The sequence below is a fragment of the Sus scrofa genome, chromosome 6 (assembly GCF_054392235.1).
Source record: "Sus scrofa isolate SSC_HxYL_T2T_F1_AM1 chromosome 6, Sscrofa_HxYL_maternal_Yorkshire_Landrace_v2.0, whole genome shotgun sequence".
Lineage (NCBI taxonomy): Eukaryota > Metazoa > Chordata > Mammalia > Artiodactyla > Suidae > Sus > Sus scrofa.
Genome location: NC_139388.1, coordinates 49,109,750 through 49,137,046, shown reverse-complemented (window position 1 = coordinate 49,137,046; position 27,297 = coordinate 49,109,750). Strand labels below are relative to the sequence as shown.

The following is a 27,297-nucleotide window of genomic DNA, read 5'->3' as shown; positions in this document are numbered from 1 at the left end:
AGCTGCCAGCCTACACCACAGCCTCAGCGACACTGGATCCTTCCCATGGAGCGAGGCCAGGGATCGAACCTGTGTCCTTGTGGATACTAATCAAGTTCTTAACCTGCTGAGCCACAATGGGAACTCCTGACTTTACTTTTCAAAGCACGAATATGCAAGTCATTTGGTATATCCTGGATGATGGAGCCCCAAACATTGGAAACTGGGGCTCACCAGGCACAGTAGCAGCCTTACCTGGCAGTTTATTTTTACATTTGATTCTGATGACACAGGACTGAGAAAATTCCTGATTCATAATGAAAAGATCTTATGGGGTCCGGAGCTCTTAGAAAGCACTGGACCCTAAGCTATGAGGTAGGCACTTCTAGAAGCCCATTTTATTGAGGGGCACATGGGAGCTCAGAATGTGCTGGGGGTGGTGAGTGCTGCCTCTTTGCCTTTCTCAGAGAAACCGAGTCACACACTAGGCCACCGTGAACTTGCTCATGGGGATATACATGAATTTAAAAGTAGATTAGGATGGGAGTTCCCGTCGTGGCTCAGTGGTTAACGAATCCGACTAGGAACCATGAGGTTGCGGGTTTGATCCCCAGCCTCACTCAATGGGTAAAGGATCCGGCGTTGCCGTGAGCTGTGGTGTAGGTCACAGATGTGGCTCAGATTCCGAGTTGCTGTGGCTGTGGTGTAGGCCGGTGCTACAGCTCCGATTAGATCCCTCGCCTGGGAAACTCCATATGCTGCAAGTGCAGCCCGAGAAAAGGCAAAAAAAAAAAAAAAAAAAAAAAAAAGGTAGATTAGGATGAAATCCCCCCTTTCCCTGATGTATTTACAACCTGGTCAAATATGTGCTCAGGGAGGGGGTAGACGTTTCATTCCAGACCTGCAGAAAAGCCCGTTAAGCCAGTCGACCTGGAGGGACTCCTACGTGTTAAAATATGGTATGTGTATCATCTACACAGTGTTTCAAAAATTCTGGCTTGAAAAGCAAAGCTGTATCTTGTTTAGTAGTTTAGAAACCCCTTTACTAGTTTTTGTTTTTGGAAAGCATTAGATCATCTTTACAAACCTTTTTTTCAAACATTATAAAGATCCACATGGTGTGAAAATTTCTCTTCCTCTCGGCCCTCCATCCCACACCCCTTCTCAAAGGAATCCTTCGTCAGAAGAATGTATATATGATTTTCATAAAAATGAAATCACTCATGCATATTGTTTTGCTTCTTGCCTTGTTGACTTACAGCAGTGCGTGATGATCTGTGACGCATCTATACGCTGGAATACTTTGCAACAGTTTTTTGTTGGTTTTTTTTTTTTGCCATTTTTTGGGCTGCTCCTGCAGCATATGGAAATTCCCAGGCTAGGGGTCTAATCGGAGCTGTAGCCGCCAGCCTATGCCAGAACCATAGCAACGAGGGATGCGAGCCTCGTCTGCAACCTACACCACAGCTCACGGCAACGCCGGATCCTTAACCCACTAAGCAAGGCCAGGGATCGAACCCACAACCTCATGGTTCCTAGTCAGATTCATTAACCACTGAGCCATGACGGGAATTCCTATTACAGATTTTTTAAAATGCATATATATATATAGGCTGTTGGGCAAATGAATGTACGAATGTGTTGTTGTTGTTTTGTTGTTTTATTTTTGGCCAAGCCTGTGGCATGTGGAAGTACCTGCCCCAGGGATCGGCCCCGTGCCACAGCCGCAATCCAAGCTACTGCAGTGACAATTCACGATCCTTAAACTGCTGCGCCACCAGAGAGATCCTAAAAGTATATTTTTTTTGTCTAAAGGTATATTTTAAAAAGCTGACACCCGAGTTCAGCATTTGCAGACCATCTGCAAACCAATGGAGTACATGAGGACTCTGAGAAATTTCATTTAATGGGGAAGGAAGCCACGCTCTCCTTGCAGAGCCTAATTGCTGTAAAATGGCCAAAGCGGGGGCCTGCTTCAGAGTCGACAAAACAGCAATGATGAGATTCTTAAACTGTTTGCTCTCACATACCCCTTAGCGTACTTGCTGGAAGCCTTTTTTTTTTTTTGCATTTTTTAGGGCCACGCCTGCAACATGGAAGTGCCCAGGCTAGGGGTCGAATTGGAGCTGCAGCTGCCAGCCTACATCACAGCCACAGCAGCGCCAGATCTGAGCCATGTCTGTGACCTACACCACACAGCTCATGGCCACACCAGATCCTTAACCAGCTGAATGAGGCCAGGGATCAAACCCAAGTCCTCACGGATACCAGTCAGATTTGTTTCCTCTGCACCATGACGGGAATTCCCTTGCCAGAAGCTTTAGTCCCCAGTAGGTCTGTCACCTGTACTGGCCCAGCAGCCCTGCACTCTGACTTTCCCTTGATAAACAACCCCCCTTCCCAACACCACCTCAGGATGTCTCCTTAGCAGGAGTGGTAACCCAGGTGCCCTCTCTTCCCCAACTGAAGCGGGGGCCCAGAACCTAAACCAAGACAGTGAGCTTTAATCCCTGACCTTGGCAAAAGCTATTGAGAAAGAGGCCCTTTCTTGCTGCTGTGTTTCTTAGCAATAAGGATATGTCTGGTGTCGCCAGAGATATCCTGCCAGAGAATGAAGCAGGTTTCCTGGAAACCTAGCTTGAACCCCTGGATCCAGACATGCCTGAAGCCAGACCTACTGGCTCAGTTACATCAGCCGATACATTCCATTTTATGTTTCAGTCAGTGCCAGTTGGGCTTCTGCTACTTTCAGTGGAAGAGTTCTTATTCATTCGCCTTTGCCTCGGAAGAAAACAAGTCAACTCGTTCAAGCAGTATTTATTGACTATCCATGCACAGCCCTGTGCCAGGAGAAGCTGGGGACAAAAACTGACCATAACCGAGCTTGTCCCTCCCCTCAGGGCAGTCCCAGGCTATCAGAGCTTAAACAGACAATCACAAACTATTCAGTGATGACAGCGACATCCATCACGAAGGAGGAGCTCAGGGACTAGGAGAGAGGCATCTGTGAACAGGGTGTTGTCACTGGGGAAGGGCCACCCCCCAAAGACAGGACTTCGAGTTGACAATGAAAGATGGGCCAGGAATCAGCCAAGAGAAATGAAGTTAAGGGCTGAGTCCTTGCACACATGTCCAGGGGTTTCAGGGCACCCCAACTCCCAGCAGGGCTCAGCAACCTGCTAAAATATCTTCCGAGCAGAGGGTGGGAAGGGGAGAGGGGAGGCGGCCATCTCCGCGGGAGGAAGCAGAAGCAGGAAGAGGAGGCCAAGGTGCGCGCATGGCTTTCCCTTCTTGTTCCTCACAACGTGGTGTAGAAATACATGGCTATCAGCATCACCGGGAGCTGGAGAGGAGGCCGTCAGGTGAGGGGTGCTCCAGCCACACACCCACGTCCCACCCACCCTGGAGGCTCCCTGCTTCTCACCGTCCACATCAGGATGGCAAACCCAAACCACGAGATGCCCCATGTGTAGCTGTCGATGGCGTGGCCGATGTGTTCGAAGCAGCCCTGGGCAGCGGGGAAATGAGCGGTGGAGAAAACACCCAGGGAGGCTGGCTGCTGAAAGTCACTTCCTGTGACTTATCTTACCTTGAGGATCACCATGGGTGGGGGTTTCTCACCATGGGGTTCATGGAAGCATCTCCCTCCCTGGGTGGTTTCAGGGGGCCAGGGCTGTGACATAAACCCAGGAGGCCCTGCACTAGCAGGTGCCGCCCGGATGGTGGTCATGGCATTCTGAGGGTGATCTGGTTTAAAGCCAGCTTTCCATGCTGCCCCCAAGTTCCCAGGGTTTGAAATATGCCTTTAGGTTAGCCCAGTTCCAAGACCTTTTCTCATTTAGAGGTGGGGCCGCGTGGGGCCAGAGTCCCAAACTGGTCACCCTCATGCGGACCCCTGCTTGGCCCAACTTGGCAGCGGCCAAGAACGAAGGTTCTGGAGTCAGGGAGGACAGAGCTGGGGGCCACCTCTGCCAGTTGTTGGCTCTGGGGCCTGGGTATGATTCTGAGCCTCAGAGCCTCAGTTTTCCCATATATGAAATGGCCATGTGGACAGCCCTGCCCTCCCAAAGCAGATTCTGTGAGATAAAGCGTGGAAGCACTTGTAAGCACTCTGCACAGAGCTGGGGCTAAGGAACGGCTGGCGATTCTGTGGGCGGTGATGGTCTGTCCACAGGCCCCCCTCTCCATGACACCTGAGCTAAGGCAGGCCGCTCAGGGGCCCCCAGGCAGCCAAGGGCAGCCAGTGGGACCCCTGGGACAGTTCTCCTCCTAATCTAACCTCCTCTGTTTCCCTCTGTGCCTCTGCACCTGGAATTAAAGCACCTGGTTGGGGCCTGACCACCTGAACTCACGCCCTGCTCCATCCCTCACTAGGGAGGTTCAGCACCTGTAAAATGGGACAGTTATAACCTCGACCTCATAAGGCTGTGGTGAGAATTTCATTAGGTAAAAACTTCAAGCACCTAGAAGGAGGCTGGTGCAACAAAAATAAATGGCTGTTATTGATGCTGTGCCACTGCTACTGTTGCTCTTATCCCCAGACAACCTGGGAAAAGTTTCAGGTGCCAGGTCTGGATCAGACAGAGCTGGCGTGTCCCCCTGACTTGCAGAGGGAGGGAGGGAGGGCTGGAGAGCTGAAAGAGCCAAAGAGGTCGTGGCTCAGTGGGTTATAAACCCAACTAGTATCCATGAGGATGTGGATTCGATCCCTGGCCTCTCTCAGTAGGTTAAGGACCTGGCATTGCTGTGAGGTCACAGATGGGGCTTGGATCTGGCGTTGCTGCGGCAGTGGTGCAGGCCGGCGGCTGCAGCTCCAATTCGACCCCTAGCCTAGGAACTTCCTTATGCCAGGGGTGTGGCCCTAAAAAGACAGGGGAAAAACAAACAAAAAAAAAAGAGCCAGAGGGAGGGGAGAGAAAAAGAAAGCCAGACAGGGGTGTATGTGGGGTGGGGGATGACAGAAAGACAGTGGGAGGGAGGAAGCTGTAGCAGGACTAGGTAGGGCCAGATAGACAGCCAGACAGAGCAGGGAGGGGGAGACACACCTTGGTGAACAGGTAATCCAAGTGGCCCAGGCGGCAGCCCTCTTCATTGACGGGGATGAAGTTGCCAGTCCGTCGACAGCACAGTGGCGGCCAGGGGAACACCACCTCCGGGGTGGAGGCCCGGAAGGCCGATGTGAAGTTCACCCAGTCCATGGGACCTGACGTGCCGCAGCACTCTTGCTGGAGAAAGAGGTGGGGGTCGGGGGGGGGTCCGGCTCAGAGAGGACAGCCGTTCCCCTGAGGTCACACAGCGGAAGAAGGACGGGGTTGGCCTGCCCTGCAGTGGGGCCCAACTTCCCCACGCCCTGGGTCTCAAAGACAGGCAGAGGTGTCTGTGTGAGCACAGGGCAAAAGGTACTTATTCCAGCGCCTCGAGGTTGATGGGGGTTTGGATTACACCCACGCCCGTGATACATTTTTTTAAAATTTTGGAATTAGTGGTCAACAAGGTCTGATGTGAATGACACCAAAAGGCAGATTTTTGGCTTCTCTTGGGTGCTGTGGGTTTTTAATTTGTGGCTCCTTCAAACCGGGGTTCCAGGAGTTCTTGTCATGGCTCAGCGGTTAATGAACCTGACTAGCATCCATGAGGATGTGGGTTCAATCCCTGGCCGTGTTCAGTGGGTTAAGGATTCAGCATTGCCATGAGCTGTGGTGTAGGCTGCAGACGCAGCTCGGATCCTGTATTGCTGTGGCTGTGGCGTGGGCCGGCGACTGCAGCCCTGATTTGACCCCTAGCCTGGGAACCTCCATATGCCATGGGTGCAACCTTAAAAAGACAAACAAATTAAAAACAAAAAACCTGGGTTCCAATCCTGGTTAGCTGTGTGAACCAAACTGGGACCTCAGTTCCCTTGGGTCATCAATATTCTCCTCTTGTGCCGACGTATCCTGCTGAGTTAAATGAGGAATTTGGCTTCTTACCGGCAGCCTGGGTTTGGGTCCTTCTGGTTCTGTTGACCTACCAGCTGTGTGGCCTCGTGCTAGCCCTCAACCTCCTGCCTCCGTTTCGTCATCGCTAAAGGGCTAAAGCGCTGATCTCCCTTAAGGGCTGTTGCGAGGATTCAAAAAGCTTGCCAGTGTTTGGGAAAGTGATAAATACAAGACAGAGCTCTTTAATGTGTGTGGTTGTTACTCTTATCATTATTATTAAGGCAGCACATGCAATGGTGAAGAGCAGGGGCTCTGGATCCAGGCTGCCAGGGTTTCCATGCCAGCTCTGCCCTTAACCAGCCAGATGACCCTGAACAAGGGACTTTTCTTCTCTGGGTCTGTTTTCAACTGGAAAATGGTGATGACCAGAGCCCCTCCCTCATAAGAAGCACATGAGTGGGTATCATCTACCAGTGGGCATCTGGGGAGCCCTATCTACCTCGGGGGCCCCGGGTCCTCCAGCCGTCCCCCCCCCTCCGCCCTCCCCCACCCTTGCTCACCTCAATCATGACGCGGTCCCAGAGGCGGGTCAGTTCCCGGCCCTGGTCCGAATCTGCACTGTAGAAGGTCAGCATCTGCTTGGTGATCAGGGACGGGTTAGACACCATCTGCGGAGGGCAGGGAAGGGCAGGGTCCAGCGGGGCTGGGTGAGGAGAGATGGCCCTCCACCCTCAGCCCCAGACCCTCACCAACTCCTCCCCCCACAAGCCACGCCCTCTGCCGCCCCCACGTGCCCCCGCCCAACTCACGTAGTCTCGGTGGGTATAGGACGTGATGCAGGAGGCGCACTCGAAGATGTAGACGATGAGCATGAGCACCAGGTACTAGAAGCAGAGGGAGGGAGGGAGAGACAGAGGTACAGCTTCGTCAGGGCACAGCCCTTGAAGCCACACCGCTCCAGGGATGGATCCGTGGATAAAAATGCAATTAAAAAAAAAATTTGGAGTTCCCTGGTGGCTCAGCGGGTTAAGGATCCAGCAGTGTCACTGCTCAGGTCGCTGCTGTGGTGCAATGGGATTGGCAGTGTCTCTGGAGCGCTGAGTCGAAGGTTCGATACCCAGCTGGCACAGTGGGTTAAGGATCTGACGGCAGCTGCGGCATAGATCACAACTGTGGCTCAGATCTGATCCCTGGCCTGGGAAGGCCACAGTCCACAGGCTAGCTAAAAAAAAAAAAAAAACCCAAACCTAAAAACTAACCCCCCCCCAAAAAACAAAAAATCAAATATCTACTTGGTCGCTATACAGGTGTTCACTGTGCAAGTATTTCGCCTTTTGAGTATACTGAATTTTTTAATAATAAAATGTGGGAGGAAATAAAATCAACAAAACCATATGTAAAGTACTCCCCAAGGTTAACTAATAGGCTTGCATGCAGTAACATGAATGTCTACTGCAGAAAAGAAAGAAAGAAGGACATTATCAAGACAACCAGGGACATTTGAACACACACTGGGTATTGGAAATTAGCTACGGGTGGACTAGGGTGAATTTTGCAGGATGTGCCTGGGGTATGGTAGTTGTGCAAACAGCAACAACAACAAAAACCTAAAAAAGCTATTTGATTGGTGTTTAATGAAAATGATTTTACTGCTCCTCAGCTGTCCTCACCCTTCACCCTTAAAGCAATGGGTGGGGGGTGGGGGGTGGATTTGCCAACTCCACTGCCAAGACCACACGATGTGGTCCAACACGCCTGGCTGCTTTCAAACAACATCCTTAATGCTCAGAGAAATGCGCACTCAAATATTTACAGGTAAGTGACCTGGTGTCTGGAATGTGCTTCAAAATCCCCCCAGGAGAGAAAAATGCGGGCAGGCAGAGGGTGGGGTAGAGGAGGTGGCACTGGCCAGTCCGCTGGTGATATTGTTGAAACCAGGTGATAGGTGCATTCATCCCACTCTAGGCTGTTTGAAATTTCCCATAGTAATTTTTAAAAGATTCTGTGTCTTCGTTAATGACCAAACAAGAGACAGACAACAGACATTTTTCCTTTTATAAGTTGAGTGAACTTTTAAGGTTTTGGTTAAATAGTTATGCCAGATAATTAAATGCATGAAAGGAAAAAAGAAGGAAAGGAAAAGAGCCTTTCTATGACTGCATCTTTTTTTTTCTGCTTTTTTTTAGGGCCACACCTGCAGCATATGGAGGTTCCCAGCCTAGGTCGAATCCATCACAGCTGCAGCAACGTATCTGCAACCTACACCACAGCTCACAGCAACACCGGTTCCCCAACTCACTGAGTGAGGCCAGGGATAGAACATGCATCTCCATGGTTACTAGTTGGGTTTGTTACCACAGAGCCACTATGGGAACTCAGGAACTTCCATGGCTACATCTTATTCATAGCAAAGCCAAAGTCCTTACCAAGGCTCCCGGTCCCAGCTGATTGTCCCACCTCCCCTCTCCCCGGCTTAGTGCCCTGCCCACCCTGAACTGTTCTCCTCCCAGACCGCCCTCAGCTCCCCTCTGTCACCCCCACCCCCACTTGGCTCCAGCCACGCTGTACTCCAGTCCTCTCACCTTTGCTCTTACTGTTCCCTCCACTGGAATGCTTTTCCTGCAGATACGCAGGCTGCTCACTCCCTTCCTCCCCCACTACCACCCAGTCTTCGCTTTCTCTGACTGCCCTTCCCCAGCTCCCTTCCCTAGTCACTGCCTCCCCCTCCCCCTAGGCAAGGGCCTTTATGCTTTGCTCAGTAGATAGCCCAGTGCCTAGCATGGGCTTTGGCACATGGTTCTTGCTCAGTAAACTTGTGGATCAAATCAGTAGCTGCTCCTGGGAATCCAAAAGGCCCTCGGCCGTGGAGGAAGCCAAGGGTTGGCTCTGTGTCCGTGGGGCTAGGATTGGAATGCCTGCTCTCCCTCTCAGCTGGGCTCTTGGCCTCTTTGAACCTCAGTTTCCTCGTCTGGTCAACGGGTAGAGAAACACTTAACTTCTGTGAGGATGGAAGGAGTTCATCTTCTAAACAGCCCGGCCTAGTGTCAGGCCCATGAAAGGGACTTGGAGAGTGTGGCCTATTGCTGTGGGCAGAGATTAAGAGCACAGGCCCGAGCGCTGCAGTGCTCAGGTTTAAATCCTAGCTCTGTCACTCACTTGCTATGCCACCCTGGATAAGCGGATTCACTTCTCTGAGCCTCAGTTTCAAGTCTTATCAAATGGGCTCATGATGCTGCTGATGAGGATGATGATGGGTTGTGAGGAACAAACAAACTAATCTACATGGAGCTTGTAGGATGTAATGAGTGCTCATTAAATCGTAGCTGTGTTATTATTATTGTCCAGCTCATCCAGCTCACAAGCACAGACCCCGGAGACCAACCAGCTGTGGTTCAGATCTCAGACCTGCAATTCAAGAGCCATCCTCCTGTGCGGAGCTTCCTCCCCTGCCTCCCAAGCCCTGGTTTTCTCTGTAAGATGAGGGTAAGAGCTGAGCCTCAGTTACTAAGTGACAGGCAGATGACATGAAATGACTGCCACGAGGCCTGAGTGTGGAGCCGTGCTGACCGCACTCTAGCGGCTGTGGTGTGGTCGTCATTGTGACTCTGTGAAGATGATCTTTGCGCCCAGCGAGCCCCTCCCCATCCCGTCCTCCCAGGGCCTCACCGTGAGGATCATGGAGCGGCGGCGGCAGAGCGCTGCGCCCACCCCAAAGCTGGCCACCACGAAGAAGGAGAAGCCGCAGAAGATGGCGATCCAGGCACCAGCGAAGACGTCATCCTTGCCTGAGACGCCCATCAGCGGGTACACGCGGTACTGGTCGGCTGTCACCCATATCGTTTCAGCAAACAGGGCCAGGCCTGACAACTGGACAGGGCAGCTGGTTAGCGAGGCCTGCGCAGGGGCAGCTGCCTCAGCAGCATGAGTCCCCGTGAGCCGGTGCCCTCCCCGTTCTGAGCCCCCTCTGCCCCATCGGTAAGGAGGACAAGAAACTAGGGTGACAAAGACACCCCTTCCATGAACAGGCATGAGGCTGGGCAGGAGGCCAGAAGGGAATGGAGGCCCCAGCCAGACCCCTGGCCCCTACCCACTCCCCAGGTGCCAGGGGTTTCGAGGAGATGCTACATGCAAAGCCTGGAGAATGTGATTGGCACCAAGGAGGTGCTGGGTACCCGCCTTTGCTGAAGAGTGTGGCTACCTCCTGAGGAGGGGAATCTGGCCATGGCAGGAATAATTACAAATGTATCAACTCTGTGGTCCAGCAATTCTACCTGCAGGAGTCAATCCTACAGGCACAGCTGCCCATGCAGCGAATATCACAAATGCACAGGGTTATTCCCTGCAGCACTGCATGTAAGCAGCTGGGATGCCACACAGCGGAGCACTGCACAGTTGTGGAAAAGGGCAGGGAGGCTGAGGACCCATGTGGAGTGACCCACAGACAACGTGAGCAGGAAGAAATGGGAAGCATGGAATAGGATGCAGAATGAGCTACATTTTGGACAAAAGAGGGGAGAAAATAGATAACAAGAAAGAGTAGAAAATAGGTATATATGTTCCTTTTCCTATATTTGCTTAAAGAAATATTGGAGAGGAGTTCCCTGGTGGCTCATCAGGTTGAGGACCTGGTGCTGTCACTTTTGTGGCTCAGGTTCAGTCCCTGACCCGGGAACTTCTGCATGCCACCAGTGTGGCATATATATATATATATATGGCATATATATATATATATAATGAGAAACTAAAAATCTGGCTACCTATAGTGATGGAGAACAAGGTGAGAAGGTGAGAGGAAGACCTCAGCGGATACCTTTGCCAAAAATCAGACTACCAGTCATAGAGTACTTACTGTCTGCCAGTCATTGGTCCTTGAAACTGCTTTCTGTGCACTAACCACTGTTGTTACCAGCTGTCCTGACTAGTGCTGTGGCCACTGCAGAGAGCAACCATGTGTGCCAAACTCTGGCCAAAGCACAAATCCACTAACTCATTTTCTCCTCTCAGCACGCCTACTGTATCTCCATCTTACAGATGAGGACACTGAGGCTCCAGGTCCTACAATAGAAGGTGACAAAGCTGAGATTTGAACCCAGGTTTTCTGGCTCCGGAGCCAGGTACAAGAATCACATACTTGGAGTTCCCATCGTGGCTCAGCGGTTAACGAATCCAACTAGGAACCATGAGGTTGCGGGTTCCATCCCTGGCCTTGCTCAGTGGGTGAAGGATCCGGCATTGTGGTGAGCTGTGGTGTAGGTCGAAGACGCAGCTCGGATCCTGCGTTGCTGTGGCTGTGGCATAGGCTGGTGGCTACGGCTCCGATTAGACCCCTAGCCTGGGAATCTCCATATGCCACGGGAGCGGCCCAAGAAAATGGCAAAAAGACCAAAAAAGAAAAAGAAAAAAAAAAAAAAAGACAAAAAGAATCACAAAATTAAAAGGCATTGTTATTATTCATTACTGTGGGCCCCCTGTGTGCCAAGCAGGCATGTCAGGTCCAGATCACACTCATGATGATATCTGGCCCTTGTCAAGCACTTTTTCGGAGCTGAGGGTCATACGTGGACTAATCCACACAACAATGCCCAGAGTGAGTACATGATAGATGGGGAAATAGGCAGAGAGAAGTCAGATCACTTGCTCAAGATCACACCGCTGGGGAGAGGAATAGCTGGGATTTTCTGACCTGAGAGCCAGATGGCATTGGCCATCGGGGGAATCCTGGGCCCCCAGCCACCCGACTCCCAGCCTCAGGACCACCCCCTCCTTCTCACCCTCACAGTGGGCTCCCGGCAAAGGTGTGGGGGGGTGTCTCACCAGAATAATGATGTTGCCCACGACCAGCAGACCCACCACAACCGGAGACCCCTTCTCCCCCTCTGCTGCCGCAGAAGCCATCGTCCTGCCTGGGACACCGGAGCAGGGGTGAGGTCAGGGAGAGGCCAAGAAGGGAGGGAGGGCCCAGCCGGACCCACTGCTCCCCTTCCGTATCCCAGCTAACAGGGGCTGCTCTCAGCTTTCTGCTGGGCCCAGGCTGGTAGCCAGTGTGCCCAGCCTCCCGCAACGCTGACAGTGGGCCATTTTACAGAAGAGGAAACAGAGGCTCAGGTGGAGCAGTCACCAGCCAGAGCTCAGGGCTGGCCTTCCCTGAGCCTCAGACCCCCTCAACTCCCCATGCCCATGCAGAGTGCCAGCACCCCTTCCTCACCTTCTCCGCCAGGAGCCTCTCTGGGTGGCCCCTCCCACAGTGGCTCCCTATATATGCCCAGGCCCTTCCTTGGGCCAGTTTCCTGGAAGCGAGGAGGGGGTCCTGACCAGGGGATGAGAGGAGAGCGGGCTGACCAGTAGAGAACAGCTTTATGAGGCACCCTCTCCCTGCAAGTGATTTATAGACCTGAAATTCCAGATTGTGCTATCTATTTGGCAGGGTGAAGTGCAGTGACCTCTGGTCCCCAGTCTGTCAGGGTGGAGGGGGCGGTGTAGGAGGGTGAATGTCCCGGTTTCCCCTCCCCCTCCCCCCCCACCAGTGTCTCTCCTTAGGACTAGAGCCTTCCTGGAGGGCGAGGAGAGATCGAAGTCAAACCCACACTTGACTCCTGAAGCCTAGAACTGCCTCCTTGGCTGGGGGCTCTAGCCTCTCCAAGACCGGGAGGCCAGCAGAGGAGGGCGGCTGGAGGAGGCAGGGATTTGGGGGAGGGAGGCATGTGGGACGGATGCTTGGAATGTTGATGCTCGGGCTCTGGGTTGAGGAGGAGAATGGAAGTAGGGGGCTGTGTGAGAGAATTTTGAGAAGAGTTCAAGGAGCAAAGGGTGGGGGCGGGGGAGTGTGCTAGAAAAAGGGACTGAACGGGCCTGGTGGGAGAAAAGTGCCCCCCACCACCACACACGCGACGCATGGACAAAGCAGGGTCACAGCAAGGAGCTGTGGGTGGGAGTGTCTTCATTCTGTGGAATCAAAGAGGCCTAGGTTCAAATCCCAGTTCCACCTACTCCGTACAGCGGGACCTGGTGTGTGCATTAGCTCATCTGCAGAATGGGTACCATCAGATCATTTTCCAGGTCAGTGGTGGGAACGGAGTGCAGAGACGTCTGCAAAGTATGTCTTCTGGCCGCGGGTGCAGCTCGAGGCTTCACCTCACCAGCTGCGCAGCCAAGAGGCCCAAGGTCCCTCTAATGCTGCCCTCTAGCGGCACAAGGCTGATTCCGCAGGCGAAGATGGTTGGCTTGTTCCCCAGAACTCCTCAGACCTCAGGACTAGGCATTTGCTGCACTTTCTCTCTGGGCCTTGGTTCTCCCAGTGTGTGAGAAATGGGAAAACAAATGAACTTAAGATTCTATTGTCAGAGTTCCCACTGTGGGGCAGTGGATTAAGAATCCCAACTGTAGCAGCTCGGGTCACTTTTGAGGCTTGAGTTCAATCCCAGGCCCAGCTAGTGAATTAAAGGATCCTGCATTGGGAGTTCCTTCTGTGGCCCAACCAGATGGGTTCCATCTCAGCCAGGCACAGTGGGTTAAAGATCCAGCAGCATAGGTCGAAACTGGGGCTTGGGTTTGATCCCTGGTGGAGGGAACTCCATGTTGCAGGACTGCCTTGCCGTGGCTGCAGACCCCTGGCCCAGAAATTCCATATGCCACAGGATATGGAATAAATAAAGAAATAATAAATACAATGAAATTGCACTGTCCAGATATTGGTTTATAAGACACATGAAATGTTTTCCAATCAAAACGGATAATTTGATTTTTAGTCAACCCACTTTCCATTTAAAGTTGTTTTTCTTGGAGTTCTCATCATGGCACAGGGGAAACAGATCCAACTAGGATCCACAAAGACACAGGTTCAATCCTTGGCCTCACTTAGTGGGCTAAGGATCTGGCATTGCCGTGAGCTGTGGTGCAGGCTGGCAGGTATAGCTACAATTCGACCCCTAGCCTGGGAACTTCCATATGCAGCGGGTGCGGCCCTAAAAACAAAAGCAAAAACAAAACAAAACTTGTTTGGAGTTCCTGCTGTGGCTCAGCGAGTTAAGAAGCCAACCAGTATCCATGAGGATACAGGATCCTTACTCAGTGGGTTAAGGATTCGGCATTGCCACAAGCTGCAGCATAGGTTGAAGATGGGGCTCGGATTTGGCACTGCTGTGGCTGTGGTGAAGGCCAGAAGCTGCAACTCTGACTGACCCCTAGCCTGGAGTCAAAAGAGACTAAAAAAAAAAGAAGGAAAGCAAAAATGGGTGATCAATGTTTATTAAAATAAAAATTTAAAGAAAAGAAAAAAGCACCCTGAATTCAGTCCCACCTCAACCTCCACCCCATCATCCAGCTATTTTACACGTACACAGCTTTACACTTTTCCAGTGAGTATTTATTATTAGTTAAACCATGATTCAGGATCTCAGGGTGGGAATCACCATGAACCCAGGTCCCCCTGCACCACCCTGTGGAGAAGGACGGAGGACAGATGAGGTGGGGGGGCCAGTTCAGATCTTCCCAGGAAACGTGCCTTCCGCCCGGCGGTCATCCCAGGCTGACACCTGTGGAAACACAGCCAGTGTTACTTCATTCCTCCACGGGGAGAGCGGAAGGGTGGACTTCTCTGTCTTCCTCATTTTGCAGTCAACAAGGAACCCCAGTACCTGCTATGTGCCACTACTGGCAACTGCTCCAGGAGCTGGGGAGCCAGTAAAGACCCAGAAGGCCAAGAGTCACTGTCCTGAATGAGCTAACCCACTGAGGGGATGGGGTGGAGGGCGGGGGAATAACGGGCAGACTCACGGCAGAGCTGTGACTGTACAGAGCTCCAAGAGGGTGACTCTGCCCTGATTCAGAAACCCCAGAGTTCAACCCTCAATGATGTTTGTCAGAAGAGAAGAAAGAAGGAATACCAGACAGCTGTGGGAAGAAAAAAAAAAGGCTGATCTACGCTCTGGCAGGAATGGATCTCCAACACATGGAATCAAGTGCAAAAAGTCCAAACCAGATAAGAGTGGGATGTTACTCTCACTCACAGATGTATATATGCATACTTTTTTTTTTAAGGGCCACACCTGTGGCATATGGAGCTTCCCAGGCTAAGGGCTGAATTGAACTACAGCTGCCTGCCTATACCACAGCCACAGCAACGCAGGATCCAAGCTTCATCTGTGACCTACATCACAGCTCAGAGCAATGCCAGATCCTTAACCCACTGAGCTAGGCCAGGAATTGAACCCACAACCTCATGGTTACTAGTTGGATTCGTTTCCGCTGTGCCACAATGGGAACTCCCATGCATCTTTGCATTCTTTTTTTTTTTTTTTTTTTTTTTTAATCTTTTTGCCATTTCTTGGGCCACTCTGGAGGTATATGGAGTTTCCCAGGCAAGGGGTCGAAAGGGAGCTATAGCCATCGGCCTACACCAGAGCCACAGCAACACGGGATCCGAGCCGCGTCTGCAATCTACACCACAGCTCATGGCAGCGCCCAATCGTTAACCCACTGAGCGGGGCAAGGGATCCAACCCTCAACCTCATGGTTCCTAGTCAGATTCATTAACTACTGCGCCACTATGGGAACTCCATACATCTTTTTTTTTTTTTAATGCATATGTATTTTAAAAAAATTATGGAAACGCTCCCCAGAGGTTAACACTCTGCAACTTGCTGACCTTCCTACAGGTGGCTAGACACATGTTCATTTTTATACACACACACACACACACACACACACACACACACACACACACACGTTCACCTTTACAGGCGATATATTAGAGACAGTGGATAAGGAAGACTGAATCTGAATCCCTGATCCATCACTTTCTAGCTGCATGACCTCGGGCAAACTGCTCAACCTTTCAGGGCCTCAGTTTCCGATTTTGTAAAATGAGGATACTGATAACAGTACCTGTCTCATCCTGTTTTTTGTTGTGTCTGTCCTTATGATATAAAGCACTTACAAAGTAGCTGGCCCACAGTAAGTGCCTATTTACACACACATCACAAATGCTCTGTACTGGAGTTCTTGTTGTGGCTCGGCAGGTTAGGAACACAGCAGTGTCTGTGAGGATCCAGATTTGATTCCCAGCCTCACTCAATGGGTTAAGGATTTGGCACTGCCACAAGCTGCAGCAGAGATCACAGATGTGGCTTGGATCTGGCACTGCTGTGGCTGTGGCACTGGCTTGTAGTTGCAGCTCCGATTCCACTCCTAGGCTGGGAACTTCCATATGCAGCAGGTGCAGCCCTGCAGCCCTAAAAAGAAAAAATAAAAACGCTCCATACTCAAAAGCTGGAGTTCCTCTGTGGCGCAAAGGAATTGGCAGTATCTCTGGAGCACTGGGGAACAGGTTCAATCCCAGCCTGGCACAGTGGGTTGAAGGATGTGTGTTGCCACAGCTGGGGTGTAGGTTGCAACTGTGGCTCAGACATGATCTGATTCCTGGCCCAGGGAACTTCATGTGCCACAGAGTGGCCAAAAAAGAAAAAAACAAAATCAAAAACATAAACATAAAAAATATGTAAACTGGGCCATACTATATAGATTATATTGCAACTTGCTTTTTCCACAGGTCATAGAGCCCCTTCTGTAATCTGTCACACAGATTAAGATAAATATACCATAATTCCCATCTTTCTTCTAACTTGTGTTCTTTCCTCTTTTATTTAAAAGGTATGATTTTTTTTTTTTTTCTTTTCAGGGTCGCTCCTGTGGCACATGGAATTTCCCAGCCCAGGGATCGAATTGGAGCTGCAGCTGCTGGCCAATACCACAGCAACACCAGATGTGAGCTGCATCTGCGACCTATACTGCAGCTCACAGCAATGTCAGATCCTTAACCCACGGAGCGAGGCGGGGGACTGAACCCCCATCCTCATGGACACCATGTCAGATTCTTAATCCACTGAGCCACAACGGAACTCCCTAACTTAGGTTGTTTCTGAATGTTCCCCATTACAAACAACTCTGTATATCTTGTCATTTTTGTACATTAACATTTTTGTAGGATGTGCACGTGCAAAATTGCCCATATCTAGAGTATGTCTTTTTTTTTTTTTTTCCATTTTGAAAGATCCTGCCTCAGGACTGACCTCAAAAGTGACTGGACCATTTTACAGAACCACCAACCTTTTTTTTTTTTCACTGTGCCCGTGGCATGTGGAGTTCCTGGACCAGGCACAAAACCTGAGCCACAGCAGTGACCAGAGCCACTACAGTGACAACACTGGGTCCTTAACCCACTGTGCCACAAGACAACTCCCAACACCTTTTGGATAGGCTGGTCTGATCCTTAGGCAAATTAGTCTTTGCCCCAAAATCTCATTTCATGGAAAGGAAACAAAGGAAACATTCACACAGAGGGCAAAACACTTCCTGCAACGGAACTGTACACTGCGGTATCATTTAAAATAGTGAAAAAAGACTGAGTTTAGCTCAAGGAGAAAGGCATTTTCTTTTTTTTTTTTTTTTTTTTTAATCTTTTTGCTATTTCTTGGGCCCCTCCTGCGGCATATGGAGGTTCCCAGGCTAGGGGTCGAATCGGAGCTGTAGCCACCGGCCTACACCAGAGCCACAGCAACGCAGGATCCGAGCAACCTACACCACAGCTCACGGCAACGCCGGATCGTTAACCCACTGAGCAAGGGCAGGGACCGAACCCGCAACCTCATGGTTCCTAGTCGGATTTGTTAACCACTGCGCCACGACAGGAACTCCGGAAAGGCATTTTCTTAACCATTAAAGACAATGATTACCCCAAAATTGACAAGGTTGTACTGCCATGAAAATAGGTACACAATGCAAGTAAAAAAGCCCAGAGTGGAGTTCCTGCTGTGGCACACTGGGTTAAGGATACAGCACTGCTGCAGCTGTGGTGTGGGTTGTAGCTCTAGCTTGGATTTGACCCCTGGCCTGGTAACTTCCATATGCTGTGGGTGTGGTGGCGGAAGGCAAGAACCAACCAGTATCTGGAGTATGATCCACATCTTTTTTTTTTTTTTTTTTTTTTTTTGCCTTTTCTAGGGCCGCTCCTGTGGCATATGGAAGTTCCCAGGCTAGGGGTCGAATCGGAGCTGTAGGCACCGGCCTACGCCAAAGCCACAGCAATGCCAGATTCAAGCCGCGTCTGTGGCCTATACCACAGCTCGTGGCAATGCCGGATCCTTAACCCACTGAGCAAGGCCAGGGATCGAACCCACAACGTCATGGTTCCTAGTTGGATTCGTTAACCACTGAGCCATGACGGGAACTCCCACATCTGCATTTTTTAAAAGTATATGAACATACAATGAACATACACTTATACCTACACACACAGAAAAGTGGAAGATTTAAACCAAATTACTAAGGGAAGTTAACTTTGGACATAGAAGGGGTTTAAACTTAGGAGGTTTTTTCACCTTCTACATTATATAAATCTCTCATTTTGAAGATATACAAAAAGCCACCTTTTCATGAGAAAACTAAAAATTTTTTAAAACTGGAAAATAAAAGATGATTGGAAAAAATGTTTCAGATGCTCATATAAGGAAAGTGGTGGGGAGTTCCCTGGTGGCCTAGTGCTTATGGCACTGTCACTGCTACGGCTTGGGTTTGATCCCTGGCTTGGGAACTTCTGTGTGCTGGACTCCCAGACCCATCTCTCCCAAACACACATACTGGAACTAGAGACTAATTTTTAAAAACACACAAGAAACACCTAAAAGATGTTATTACCACTTAGGTGAGGAGGATGAGGAATAATTTTCTGCCCCTTCCTCTACTTCTTAAGTTTCTGTGAAATGCTTATATTGCTTATAAAAAACAAACAACAGCAATAACAAAAATACTTATTTTTACTTCACCACATCTCTGGAATAAAGCTACTGGGGCTGCTGGGTATCGCGTGCACTCATATCCAGCCCTAAGAAGTCAGACACAGCAGGCACCCGAGGAGAGGACCCGCACAACCTGAAGCTCCCCAGCTAAGGGCAGGCCCAGGTCCCAGAGCCTGGGGCACGGGGCAGCACCAGGACTGGAGGCACACTTCCTAGCGCCCTGTCCAGCACACCCCCGGTGCAGGCCCTGAGGCTGGAGTGGGGGGTAGTATGGGATCACAAATGTGAAACCCAAGCTCACGCAGGGCCAAGGAGAAATCCTGGGAGGAGAGAGGGTACTCAAGGCACTTGAGAGAGCGTGGCCAGAGGTGGGAGGAAAACCGACTGGGCTGAGAAGGAGTGCACTGAGGCAATTTGTTCTCGAGAAATAAGCCCCAAAGATATACATCAAGGATATTTAAAATACTGAAAAATTAGAACAGAATCTCCACAGAAGGGTCAAAGGTAAATAAAAGCATCTGTAAGTTATTAAAACAAATGAGGCAGATCTGTGTACATGCACTGCCATTAAAAAAAAAAGGTTCCAAGACACACTAATAAGTCAATGCAAGTCAGAGAACAAACTATAGAGTATGATCATCCACGCCGAGAGTTCCACAGGCTCATGTATGACAAATGTACACAGAGGAAAGGAATCGGCTGACAGTAGTTATCTCGGGAGGGAGACTAGGGAGCACAATCCGACTCCTACTTTTTATTTTACTGGTATTGCTCACATTTGTAAAGTGAGCACTATTACTTTTGAAATACTATCATATTCTGATTTTAGGACACATGGTTTTTCCACTTTAGCATCTCCAAAATTAGCATGCTTATTACATTCATTTCCAGCATTTAAAAAAAAAAAAGCAAGAAAGAAAAAGAAAGGGAAAAAAAGATCCAAACATCTCTTGCTGCTTCTTGTAGTCAATGGGGTCTTTGATGAAATAGAGTAATTTTTTTTTTTTTTTTTTTTTTTTAAAGGGGGAGTTCCTGTGTGGTCCAGTGGATTAAGGATCTGGCGTGTTGACTGCAGTGGCTCAGGTCAATACTGTGGTGCGAATCTGATTCCTGGCTTGGGAACTTCTGCAGGTTGTGAGTGTACCCTGTCCCAAATAAATAAAAATAAATTTTTTTTAAAAAGAGGGTATGACAGAGGATATTAAATAGTAGCAACAAGTTTAAAAGGACTGCCCTGGAGTTCCCGTCGTGGCGCAGTGGTTAACGAATCCGACTAGGAACCATGAGGTTGCGGGTTCGGTCCCTGCCCTTGCTCAGTGGGTTAATGATCCGGCATTGCCGTGAGCTGTGGTGTAGGTTGCAGACGCGGCTTGGATCCCGCGTTGCTGTGGCTCTGGCGTAGGCCGGTGGCTACAGCTCCGATTCAACCCCTAGCCTGGGAACCTCCATATGCCGCGGGAGCAGCCCAAGAAATAGCAACAACAACAACAACAAAGAAAAAGACAAAAAGACAAAAAAAAAAATTAAAAAAAAAAAAAAAAAAAAGGACTGCCCTATTGCATCCCTATTTTTTAGAGATGTATACTGTAGATAGGTGTGAAATGACACATCTGATATTTGCTTCAGAATACTTCAGCAAAAGGAGGAAGAAAAAGAAAAGGGATATGTGAAGGAAAGGGGAAAAAAAATCTTTAAACTATTCAGTTTGGGAGTTCCCATCATGGCCCAATGGAAATGAATCTGACTAGCATCCATGAGGATGCAGGTTCAATCCCTGGCCTCATTCAGTGGGTTAAGGATCTGGTGTTGCTGTGGCTGTGGCTATAGCTCCAATTTGACTCCTAGCCTGGGAACGTCCATATGTCATGGGTACGGCCCTAAAAAGACCAAAAAAAAAAAAAGTATAATTGAATGAATTACATTGAATCTATAAAAACTCAAGTGTGTAATCATAATTCAAAAAAAAAAAGAATTAAAAAAAGCAAAACAAAAAAAGAAACTATTCAGTTTGGATGATGGGTACATTTGGGGGAATCACTGATTTATTCTACTTTGACTTTATTTGGAAATGTCCACATGAAAAAAGGACAGAGTTCTCCTGCAGCTCAGTGGGGGTAAGGATCTATGCTGTCACTGCAGCGACTTGGGTGGGATCCCCCTGCCCCAAAAAAGATTGATTCCAAAAGATAGTGATGCTGAGCTCCAGAGGGACAGGGCCGTGTAGAGTGCCGGGGCAAGACACATCTGGTTGTCTTGGCTGAGAGCCTGGCTGGTTGAGCATCAGTGCAAGGAGGAAAGGGAGGCAATTCCAGGAAGAAGACAAGGCCGCCGTGTCCATGGTCAGTGTGATGCCTTGTCCTCTCTCTGCCTCTCATAGATGAGCTGCCACCAAGTCATCACACTCCCCTCTGCTAAGACCTCACCCCAGTGTCCCAAAGGCCCCAGGAGGAGACACATACCCAGGATATGGGGCAGAGAGACTTGTACACACGCCGGTACCATTCGCACACGGAGACGTCACCCCCTTTAGCAGTCATTGCTTTCTCACAGCGGTGGAAGTCTGTGAAGAAAGGGGATCAGGGTCAGTCTAGACCAAGGCTGGAACACATTTCTGATCAAAACTCAAAGAAATACTTTTTACTTCACAACCAGTTATGCACAATCCTCACCCCACCCCCCAAGTTTCACAAAGAAAGCATACCCTTACACGTGTAGCTGCTAAAGAACTACTGTTCAATTTGAAAATTCTGGGGTCAGGAATGATAGGGCCACGTGAAAGGCAGGTGTGGAAATTATGCAAGTCCAGAACTGGGGCAAGGAAAGGGAAAAATGGCTTGATGCTGAGACGCTGGCATCCTAGAGAGGACATGAGGGGGATGGTCTGATTTATTAAAACCAGTAGGAAATTAATCTAAAAATTAATCTAAAAATTACTCCATGTATTACACTCCTAGGCACACTCCCTAGAGAGAAAAGCATTCACGTGGATACCAAATTACATTTATAAGCATGCCTATACAAGCGTGATTCTTGAACCCCAAACTGGATACCATGTGTCTGTGAATAAAATATAAAACTGTACAGTAGGGGAGTTCCCGTTGTGGCGCAGTGGTTAACGAATCCGACTAGGAACCATGAGGTTGCGGGTTCGGTCCCTGCCCTTGCTCAGAGGGTTAACGATCCGGCGTTGCCGTGAGCTGTAGTGTAGGTTGCAGACGCGGCTCGGATCCCGCGTTGCTGTGGCTCTGGCGTAGGCCAGTGGCTACAGCTCCGATTCAACCCCTAGCCTGGGAACCTCCATATGCCGCGGGAGCGGCCCAAGAAATAGCAGCAACAACAACAACAACAAAAGACAAAAAGACAAAAAAAAACAAAACAAAACAAAACAAAAAACTGTACAGCAGTAAAAATGGGCAAAATATAGGAGTTCCTGCTATAGCTCAGCAGTAATTAACCTGACTAGTATTCATGAGGATGAAGGTTCGATGCCCTGATCAATGGGTTAAGGATTTGGCATTGCCATGAACTGCAGTGTAGGTCCCAGATGCAGCTTGGATTCCATGTTGCTGTGGCTGTGGCTTCAATTCAACCCCTGGCTGAGCTTCCATATGCATGGGTGGCCCTTAAAAAAAAAAAAAAAAAGAGAGAGAGCGAGCAAGCAAAATACATGCCACAGCATCAATGAATCTTGAAAACTGTTGAAGAAATCCAAACACAAAGGAATACACACAGTATTTATAACATTCACAAAGAGACAAAAGCGGTGATAAAACCAAAATGTGATCGCCCTCTCAGTGGGGAGGTAGAGCGCTATTTTCAAGACAGGGAGAGCAGTAGGCAGGGAAGCTCTGAGTGCTGGCAGCATCTAGGTTTCTTCCAAATTACAGTTTCATGGGGGAATTCGAGTTTATTAATTTACTTGTACATTATGTTTTATGTTCCTCCTGTATGTATGTACATTTCATGCACGCATGCACACACGCGCACGCGCGCACGCACACACACACACACCATCGAGGGGGAGCTTCCTGGTGGTCTAGTGGTTAGGACTCAGAGCTTCACTGCTGCAACCTGGGTTTAAACCCTGGTCTGGGAACTGCGATCCCATATCCCACGTCAAACTGTTGCATGCCATGGCCAAAAAAAAAAAAAAAAAAACTTTGTTTTTTACAAAACAAAACACAAAATCATTGCGGGAACCAAAGTTTGTGCCACTGGCCCAGATCTTGAACACACAGCTGGTGAGGAGGGGCGTGGGCCCTGCAAGGTAGGAATGTTCAGAATAAAAGTGGCCTAGGATGCAGAAGGACCCCTAGGAGGAGGCAAGAGGTAGGTGACTTGAGGTGTGGGACCAGGGGAAGGTCAACATTGCCCCCGCCCACTCCAACCCATGTCCTGCTCACCCAGGTAGTTCTGCCAGCAGTTCCTGGTCTGGTTCTGGTTGGGGAAGCGGCTGTCAAAAGGAGCTGTCTGGTAGTTCTTGATTTTGGTCTGGATGTCTTCTGCCATAGTGCTGACTCCTGGGGCCAAAGAGAATGGATGCTGGTAGGGCTCTCAGTCCACTCAGGCCCAGTGGAGGCTGGATGCAGAACAGGCTGGGTGTGACCAAGTCAAGCCAGGCCAAGGCCCCCTTCCTTTCAACATGCACACAGAGATGAAAGGCAGGCAAGAACACGCAAAGTGTGGAAGTCACAGCAGGGTAGGGGTGGGGGGCTCAACTCTCTGGTAAAATCAGGCCTTATCTGTCCCAAAATAACACTAGTTGACACTCACCGAGTGCTGACTATTGGCAAGGATGCTTTATTCCTACAGTCACTCTAAAAGGCAGGAACTATTACTATTACTGTTTCACAAAGAGACAGGGTGTTTAAGTGACATCCCAAGGTCAGAGAGCACACATGCCGTGGAGCTGCACTCCATCACTGACATAACCTACACTGCAGGGGTTCTTAATCTTGATCCCTGCCATGAACTCCCCAGGGATCTAATGAACCCTTTCTCAGAATATGTTTAAATGTATTTAGAAGTTGCAAAGGATCACAAAGAAAACCGTTATATGCAGCTGAGGACTTAACTACACAATTTCGAAATAGTCATGAGTGAGGGAGTCCCCGTGGTGGCTCAGTGGTAACGAACCCCACTAGAATCTATGAGGATGTGGATTTGATTCCTGGCATTGCTCAGTGGGTTAAGGATCCCGAGCTGCTATGGCTGTGGTGTAGGCTGGCAGCTGCAGCTCCGATTCCACCCCCCCAGCTTGGGAACTTCCATATGCCCTGGGGGCAGCCTTAAAAAAAAGGAATGAAAATGATATTTTGTGACATCTACAACTGTAATGGGATATAAGATGACCTGTGGTTTTAATGATGCTAATACGACTATGGCCACTGCCTCCACTCCTAACTGAAGGAAACGCTACATTTCAATAAGAGATTAGTAAAAATATAGATGTAAAATTTCCCCCATTCAAGAACTAGAACCCCTTGAATTCTATGGATTCTGTGAACCCAGAGTTAAAAACCTATGACAGAATTTCTAATGAGGTGATACAGTTTTCGTCAGGGAACCTGAAAGAAATTGCCTCTATTCCAGATGATTAGAGAAGTCCTGGGATTACATAGAGGTGAGTGGACTGATGTTAAATCCAAGCGACTCAAGGTAGTGGTAGGGATCGGGGCCATCGAAATGGAGTCTTTCCGGGAGCGGGGCTATCTGGAACTCCAGCAGCTGGGACACACACACGATCGGAAGAATTATTTTGGAAGCGAGATCCACCCGATTTCAGGAGTGCGGTAGACTGGGAGTACCGCTGTGGCCCCTCCAACGTCTAAGGGGGTGGAGGCGCCAGACACCAAGAAGCCATGCCACAGCCCAGGCAAACCACAGGGGGTACATCTGGTGATTAAAAGCCCTGCAGTGCAAACTACTAGGTCCAAATCCTGACCTCTGGCTAAACCGCTTACTGTCTGAACTGCGGTTGCCTCCCTGTCAAAAAGGGATAATCACAGGCCCTACCTCATAGAGCTGGAGGGAGGATTAAATGAATCAATGTAAGTCGCCTGGAATGTTCCAGGCATTGAGGAAAAACTAAATAATCGTTAGCTACGACTATTAACTTGAAGAGACCCCCCCGGGCCCGGGAGGCCTGCTGCCGTCGGCCGGAAACCTCATCTCATTCCCTGGGAAGCAAGGGTCGGACTCTTGAGTCCCCAGGCTGGGATTCCAGGCCCCCGAGGCCTCGACACTCACCTAGAGTCGCGCCTGAAACCGCTGGAAGCTCAATGTGACCCTCAGCAAAGACGCCGGCGTCGGACCGGAAGCGGAATAAAGACCGGCCGGAAGCGGGACGAGACGCGGTACAAGGGAGTCTTCCGCGGGGCTGGGCTGGTCCAGAAGCACTTAGGCCACGCCCATGCAAGAGAACTCCGACCTTCTATTGGTCCGAATGCCTGTTCGTCCTCACTCCCAGCCCAATCGTGAGCTGAAGCGGTTCCAAGCCGTGGGCGCAGTCTCGTCTCCTCCCCGTCCTTACCGAGAGAGAAGGGCTCAGGGTCCTGGCCTGGAGGGAGAGTCCCCCTGTGGAGAAACTATCCCAACGGAAATACTCTTATTCATGCAATAATCATTTATTGAACGTTTACTCTGTGCCAAATATTTCTATTAAGTGTTGGGACGCATAGCTGAAGAAAACACAAAAATCCCTATTCTCGTTATGATTATTACTGGGTCAATTGGAAAATTGGAATTTCCAGGAGTTCCCGTTATGGCACAGAGGAAAAAAATCCAGCTAGGAACCATGGGGTTGCGGATTCGATCCCTGGCCTTGCTCAGTGGGTTGAGGATCCAGCGTTGCGGTGAGCTGTGGTGTAGGTCACAGACAACGCTTGGATCCTGCGTTGCTATGGCTGTGGCTAGGGCGGTTGCAACTCCAATTGGACCTCTAGCCTAGGAATTTCCATATGCCACCAGTGCGGCCCTAAAAAGCAAAAAAGAAAAGAAAATTGGAACTTCCAATTGGAAATTCAATTACTGGGGATTGCAAACAAATCATTCTTAAGGAATTAAAAACAAGCCATTCTTTCTCCCAGGGTCGTTCATCCCTATATGAGGAATGCCCAGACTCCATCTTCCTGCTTATTATCATGTTTCCCCAAACCTTAGAAGGCACATTATGTTTTGGAGGCTGCGTACCAGGCCTACACCATCCTAACTGCATGGGGGACGGAGAGCAAGTAGCCACCCAATAAAATACTTGGCAGTGTCAGGCTTAACTGGATTGGGGGCCTCCTGCATTCTGTGTTCATCAGGATTGTAATTATTTGTTTACATGCCTGCATTCATCCCTTTCAATGAGATCTTCCTAAAGCCCAAATTTCTTTGTTTAACCCCCCCCCCCAAACCCTCTAACAAAGTCCAGGCTCCTTAATATGGTTCACAGATCCTTTTTTTTTTTAATTCAGTGAATTTTATTATATTTATAGTTGTCCGCAGATCCTTTGTGAACTGACCCATGGTCCTCCCTCCAGCCACGTTGAGATATATATATATAAATATATACTTTTTTTGTTTTTTTTTTTGTCTTCTTGCCATTTCTTGGGCCGCTCCCACAGCATATGGAGGTTCCCAGGCTAGGGGTCTAATCGGAGCTGTAGCCACCAGCCTACGCCAGAGCCACAGCAATGTGGGATCTGAGCCGCATCTGTGACCTACACCACAGCTCACAGCAACACCAGATCCTTAATGCACTGAGCGAGGCCAGGGATTGAATCCGCAATCTCATGGTTCCTAGTTGGATTCGTTAACCACTGAGCCATGACGGGACTCCGTCACATTGATATTTTTGGTCTTTGAATAGTGATGTGAGGCCTACCTCCAGGCCTTTGATTATGCTGTTTCCTCCCATTGGAACATTCTTTGCCCACCTGACTTCTCATATCAGCTATTTTTTGGTCCAGGAAGTCTTCCCCGAGAACAACCCACACCCACACCCCCACCCTCTGTGTTTCCCATCCCAGCCCTGACCACGGTGGGTTGTCCCTGCCATCTGGTAATGATTTTGTCTCCCCACTGGACTGTGAACTCTCTAAGGGCAGGGTTCCAGGTTGTCTTGGTCATTACTGAATCCCCAGCATGGCCTACAGTAGGCTCTCTTTAAGCGCTCAGTTGTTCCCAGAACAGGGTAGACTTTCCTTGGGATCTAAGTTCTATGGCCCTTAGCTTGAAGTAGGAAAACAGAATAGGTGACTGGGGGGGCAAGCACCAGGTCTAATTCGCTGATGGCCCCGGCACAGGGAGGGTACACAGTAAGCCCTCTTTGGAATCTTGAGTCCTCTCAAAGGGGGACACAGTGGGTAAATTCGAAAGTTATTGATTGTGTCTGTTTCATGTACAAGTCCCAGTACAGGGCAGGCACAAAGCAGGCAGGCCAGTGGCTACTGAATTTGATTCCTCTGCATGGCCCACCACACAGTGAACACACAGTAGGTCCCCTAAGGGTCCTGTGTCTGTTTTGGTCACGGTGTGACTTGGGATCACAGGGGTGGAAGCGGGGAACGATGTGGGTGTGGTGGTGAGCACAGGTTTCCTGGAGGATCTAGTCGGTACCAGTG

The 27,297-nt window shown here is 49.6% G+C and overlaps 2 protein-coding genes across 5 annotated transcripts; both read right to left on the bottom strand.

Moving 5' to 3' along the window:
• Positions 1 to 2,781: 2,781 nt before the first annotated feature.
• Positions 2,782 to 12,250, bottom strand: UPK1A (uroplakin 1A). Of its 2 annotated transcripts, XM_084958647.1 has the most exons (8): positions 12,103 to 12,250; positions 11,712 to 11,800; positions 9,564 to 9,764; positions 6,707 to 6,781; positions 6,458 to 6,565; positions 5,025 to 5,204; positions 3,404 to 3,487; positions 2,782 to 3,322 (listed from the first exon to the last, which is right to left on the bottom strand). In XM_084958647.1, exons 2-8 carry the CDS (start codon positions 11,790 to 11,792, stop codon positions 3,278 to 3,280), a joined length of 774 nt encoding a protein of 257 aa, XP_084814773.1. In that variant the 5' UTR covers positions 11,793 to 11,800; positions 12,103 to 12,250; the 3' UTR covers positions 2,782 to 3,277. The 2 variants fall into 2 exon arrangements, with proteins under 2 accessions (XP_084814773.1, NP_001116683.1); NM_001123211.1 differs by lacking the exon at positions 12,103 to 12,250 and having other exon boundaries at positions 3,278 to 3,322; positions 11,712 to 11,792.
• Positions 12,251 to 14,126: 1,876 nt separating this feature from the next.
• COX6B1 (cytochrome c oxidase subunit 6B1) lies at positions 14,127 to 25,021 on the bottom strand. Of its 3 annotated transcripts, none has more exon segments than NM_001097497.2 (4): positions 14,127 to 14,428; positions 21,148 to 21,248; positions 23,092 to 23,267; positions 24,938 to 24,989. In NM_001097497.2, coding segments are annotated over 3 exon segments (261 nt in total). In that variant the 5' UTR covers positions 23,198 to 23,267; positions 24,938 to 24,989; the 3' UTR covers positions 14,127 to 14,374.
• Positions 25,022 to 27,297: the final 2,276 nt, after the last annotated feature.

Coding starts and splice junctions, on each gene's coding strand:
- UPK1A (XM_084958647.1), bottom strand. CDS start 11,792: ATGGCTTCTGCGGCAGCAGAGGGGGAGAAGGGGTCTCCGGTTGTGGTG. Junction 9,765..11,711: donor TGGGCAACATCATTATTCTG/GTGAGACACCCC, acceptor TGCCCTGTCCAG/TTGTCAGGCCTGGCCCTGTT. Junction 3,323..3,403: donor TTGCCATCCTGATGTGGACG/GTGAGAAGCAGG, acceptor CCTCCTCTCCAG/CTCCCGGTGATGCTGATAGC.
- COX6B1 (XM_005664498.4), bottom strand. CDS start 23,197: ATGGCAGAAGACATCCAGACCAAAATCAAGAACTACCAGACAGCTCCT. Junction 21,249..23,091: donor CTGCTGGCAGAACTACCTGG/GTGAGCAGGACA, acceptor CTTTCTTCACAG/ACTTCCACCGCTGTGAGAAA. Junction 14,429..21,147: donor CTCTCTGCCCCATATCCTGG/GTATGTGTCTCC, acceptor GTGTTTCCACAG/GTGTCAGCCTGGGATGACCG.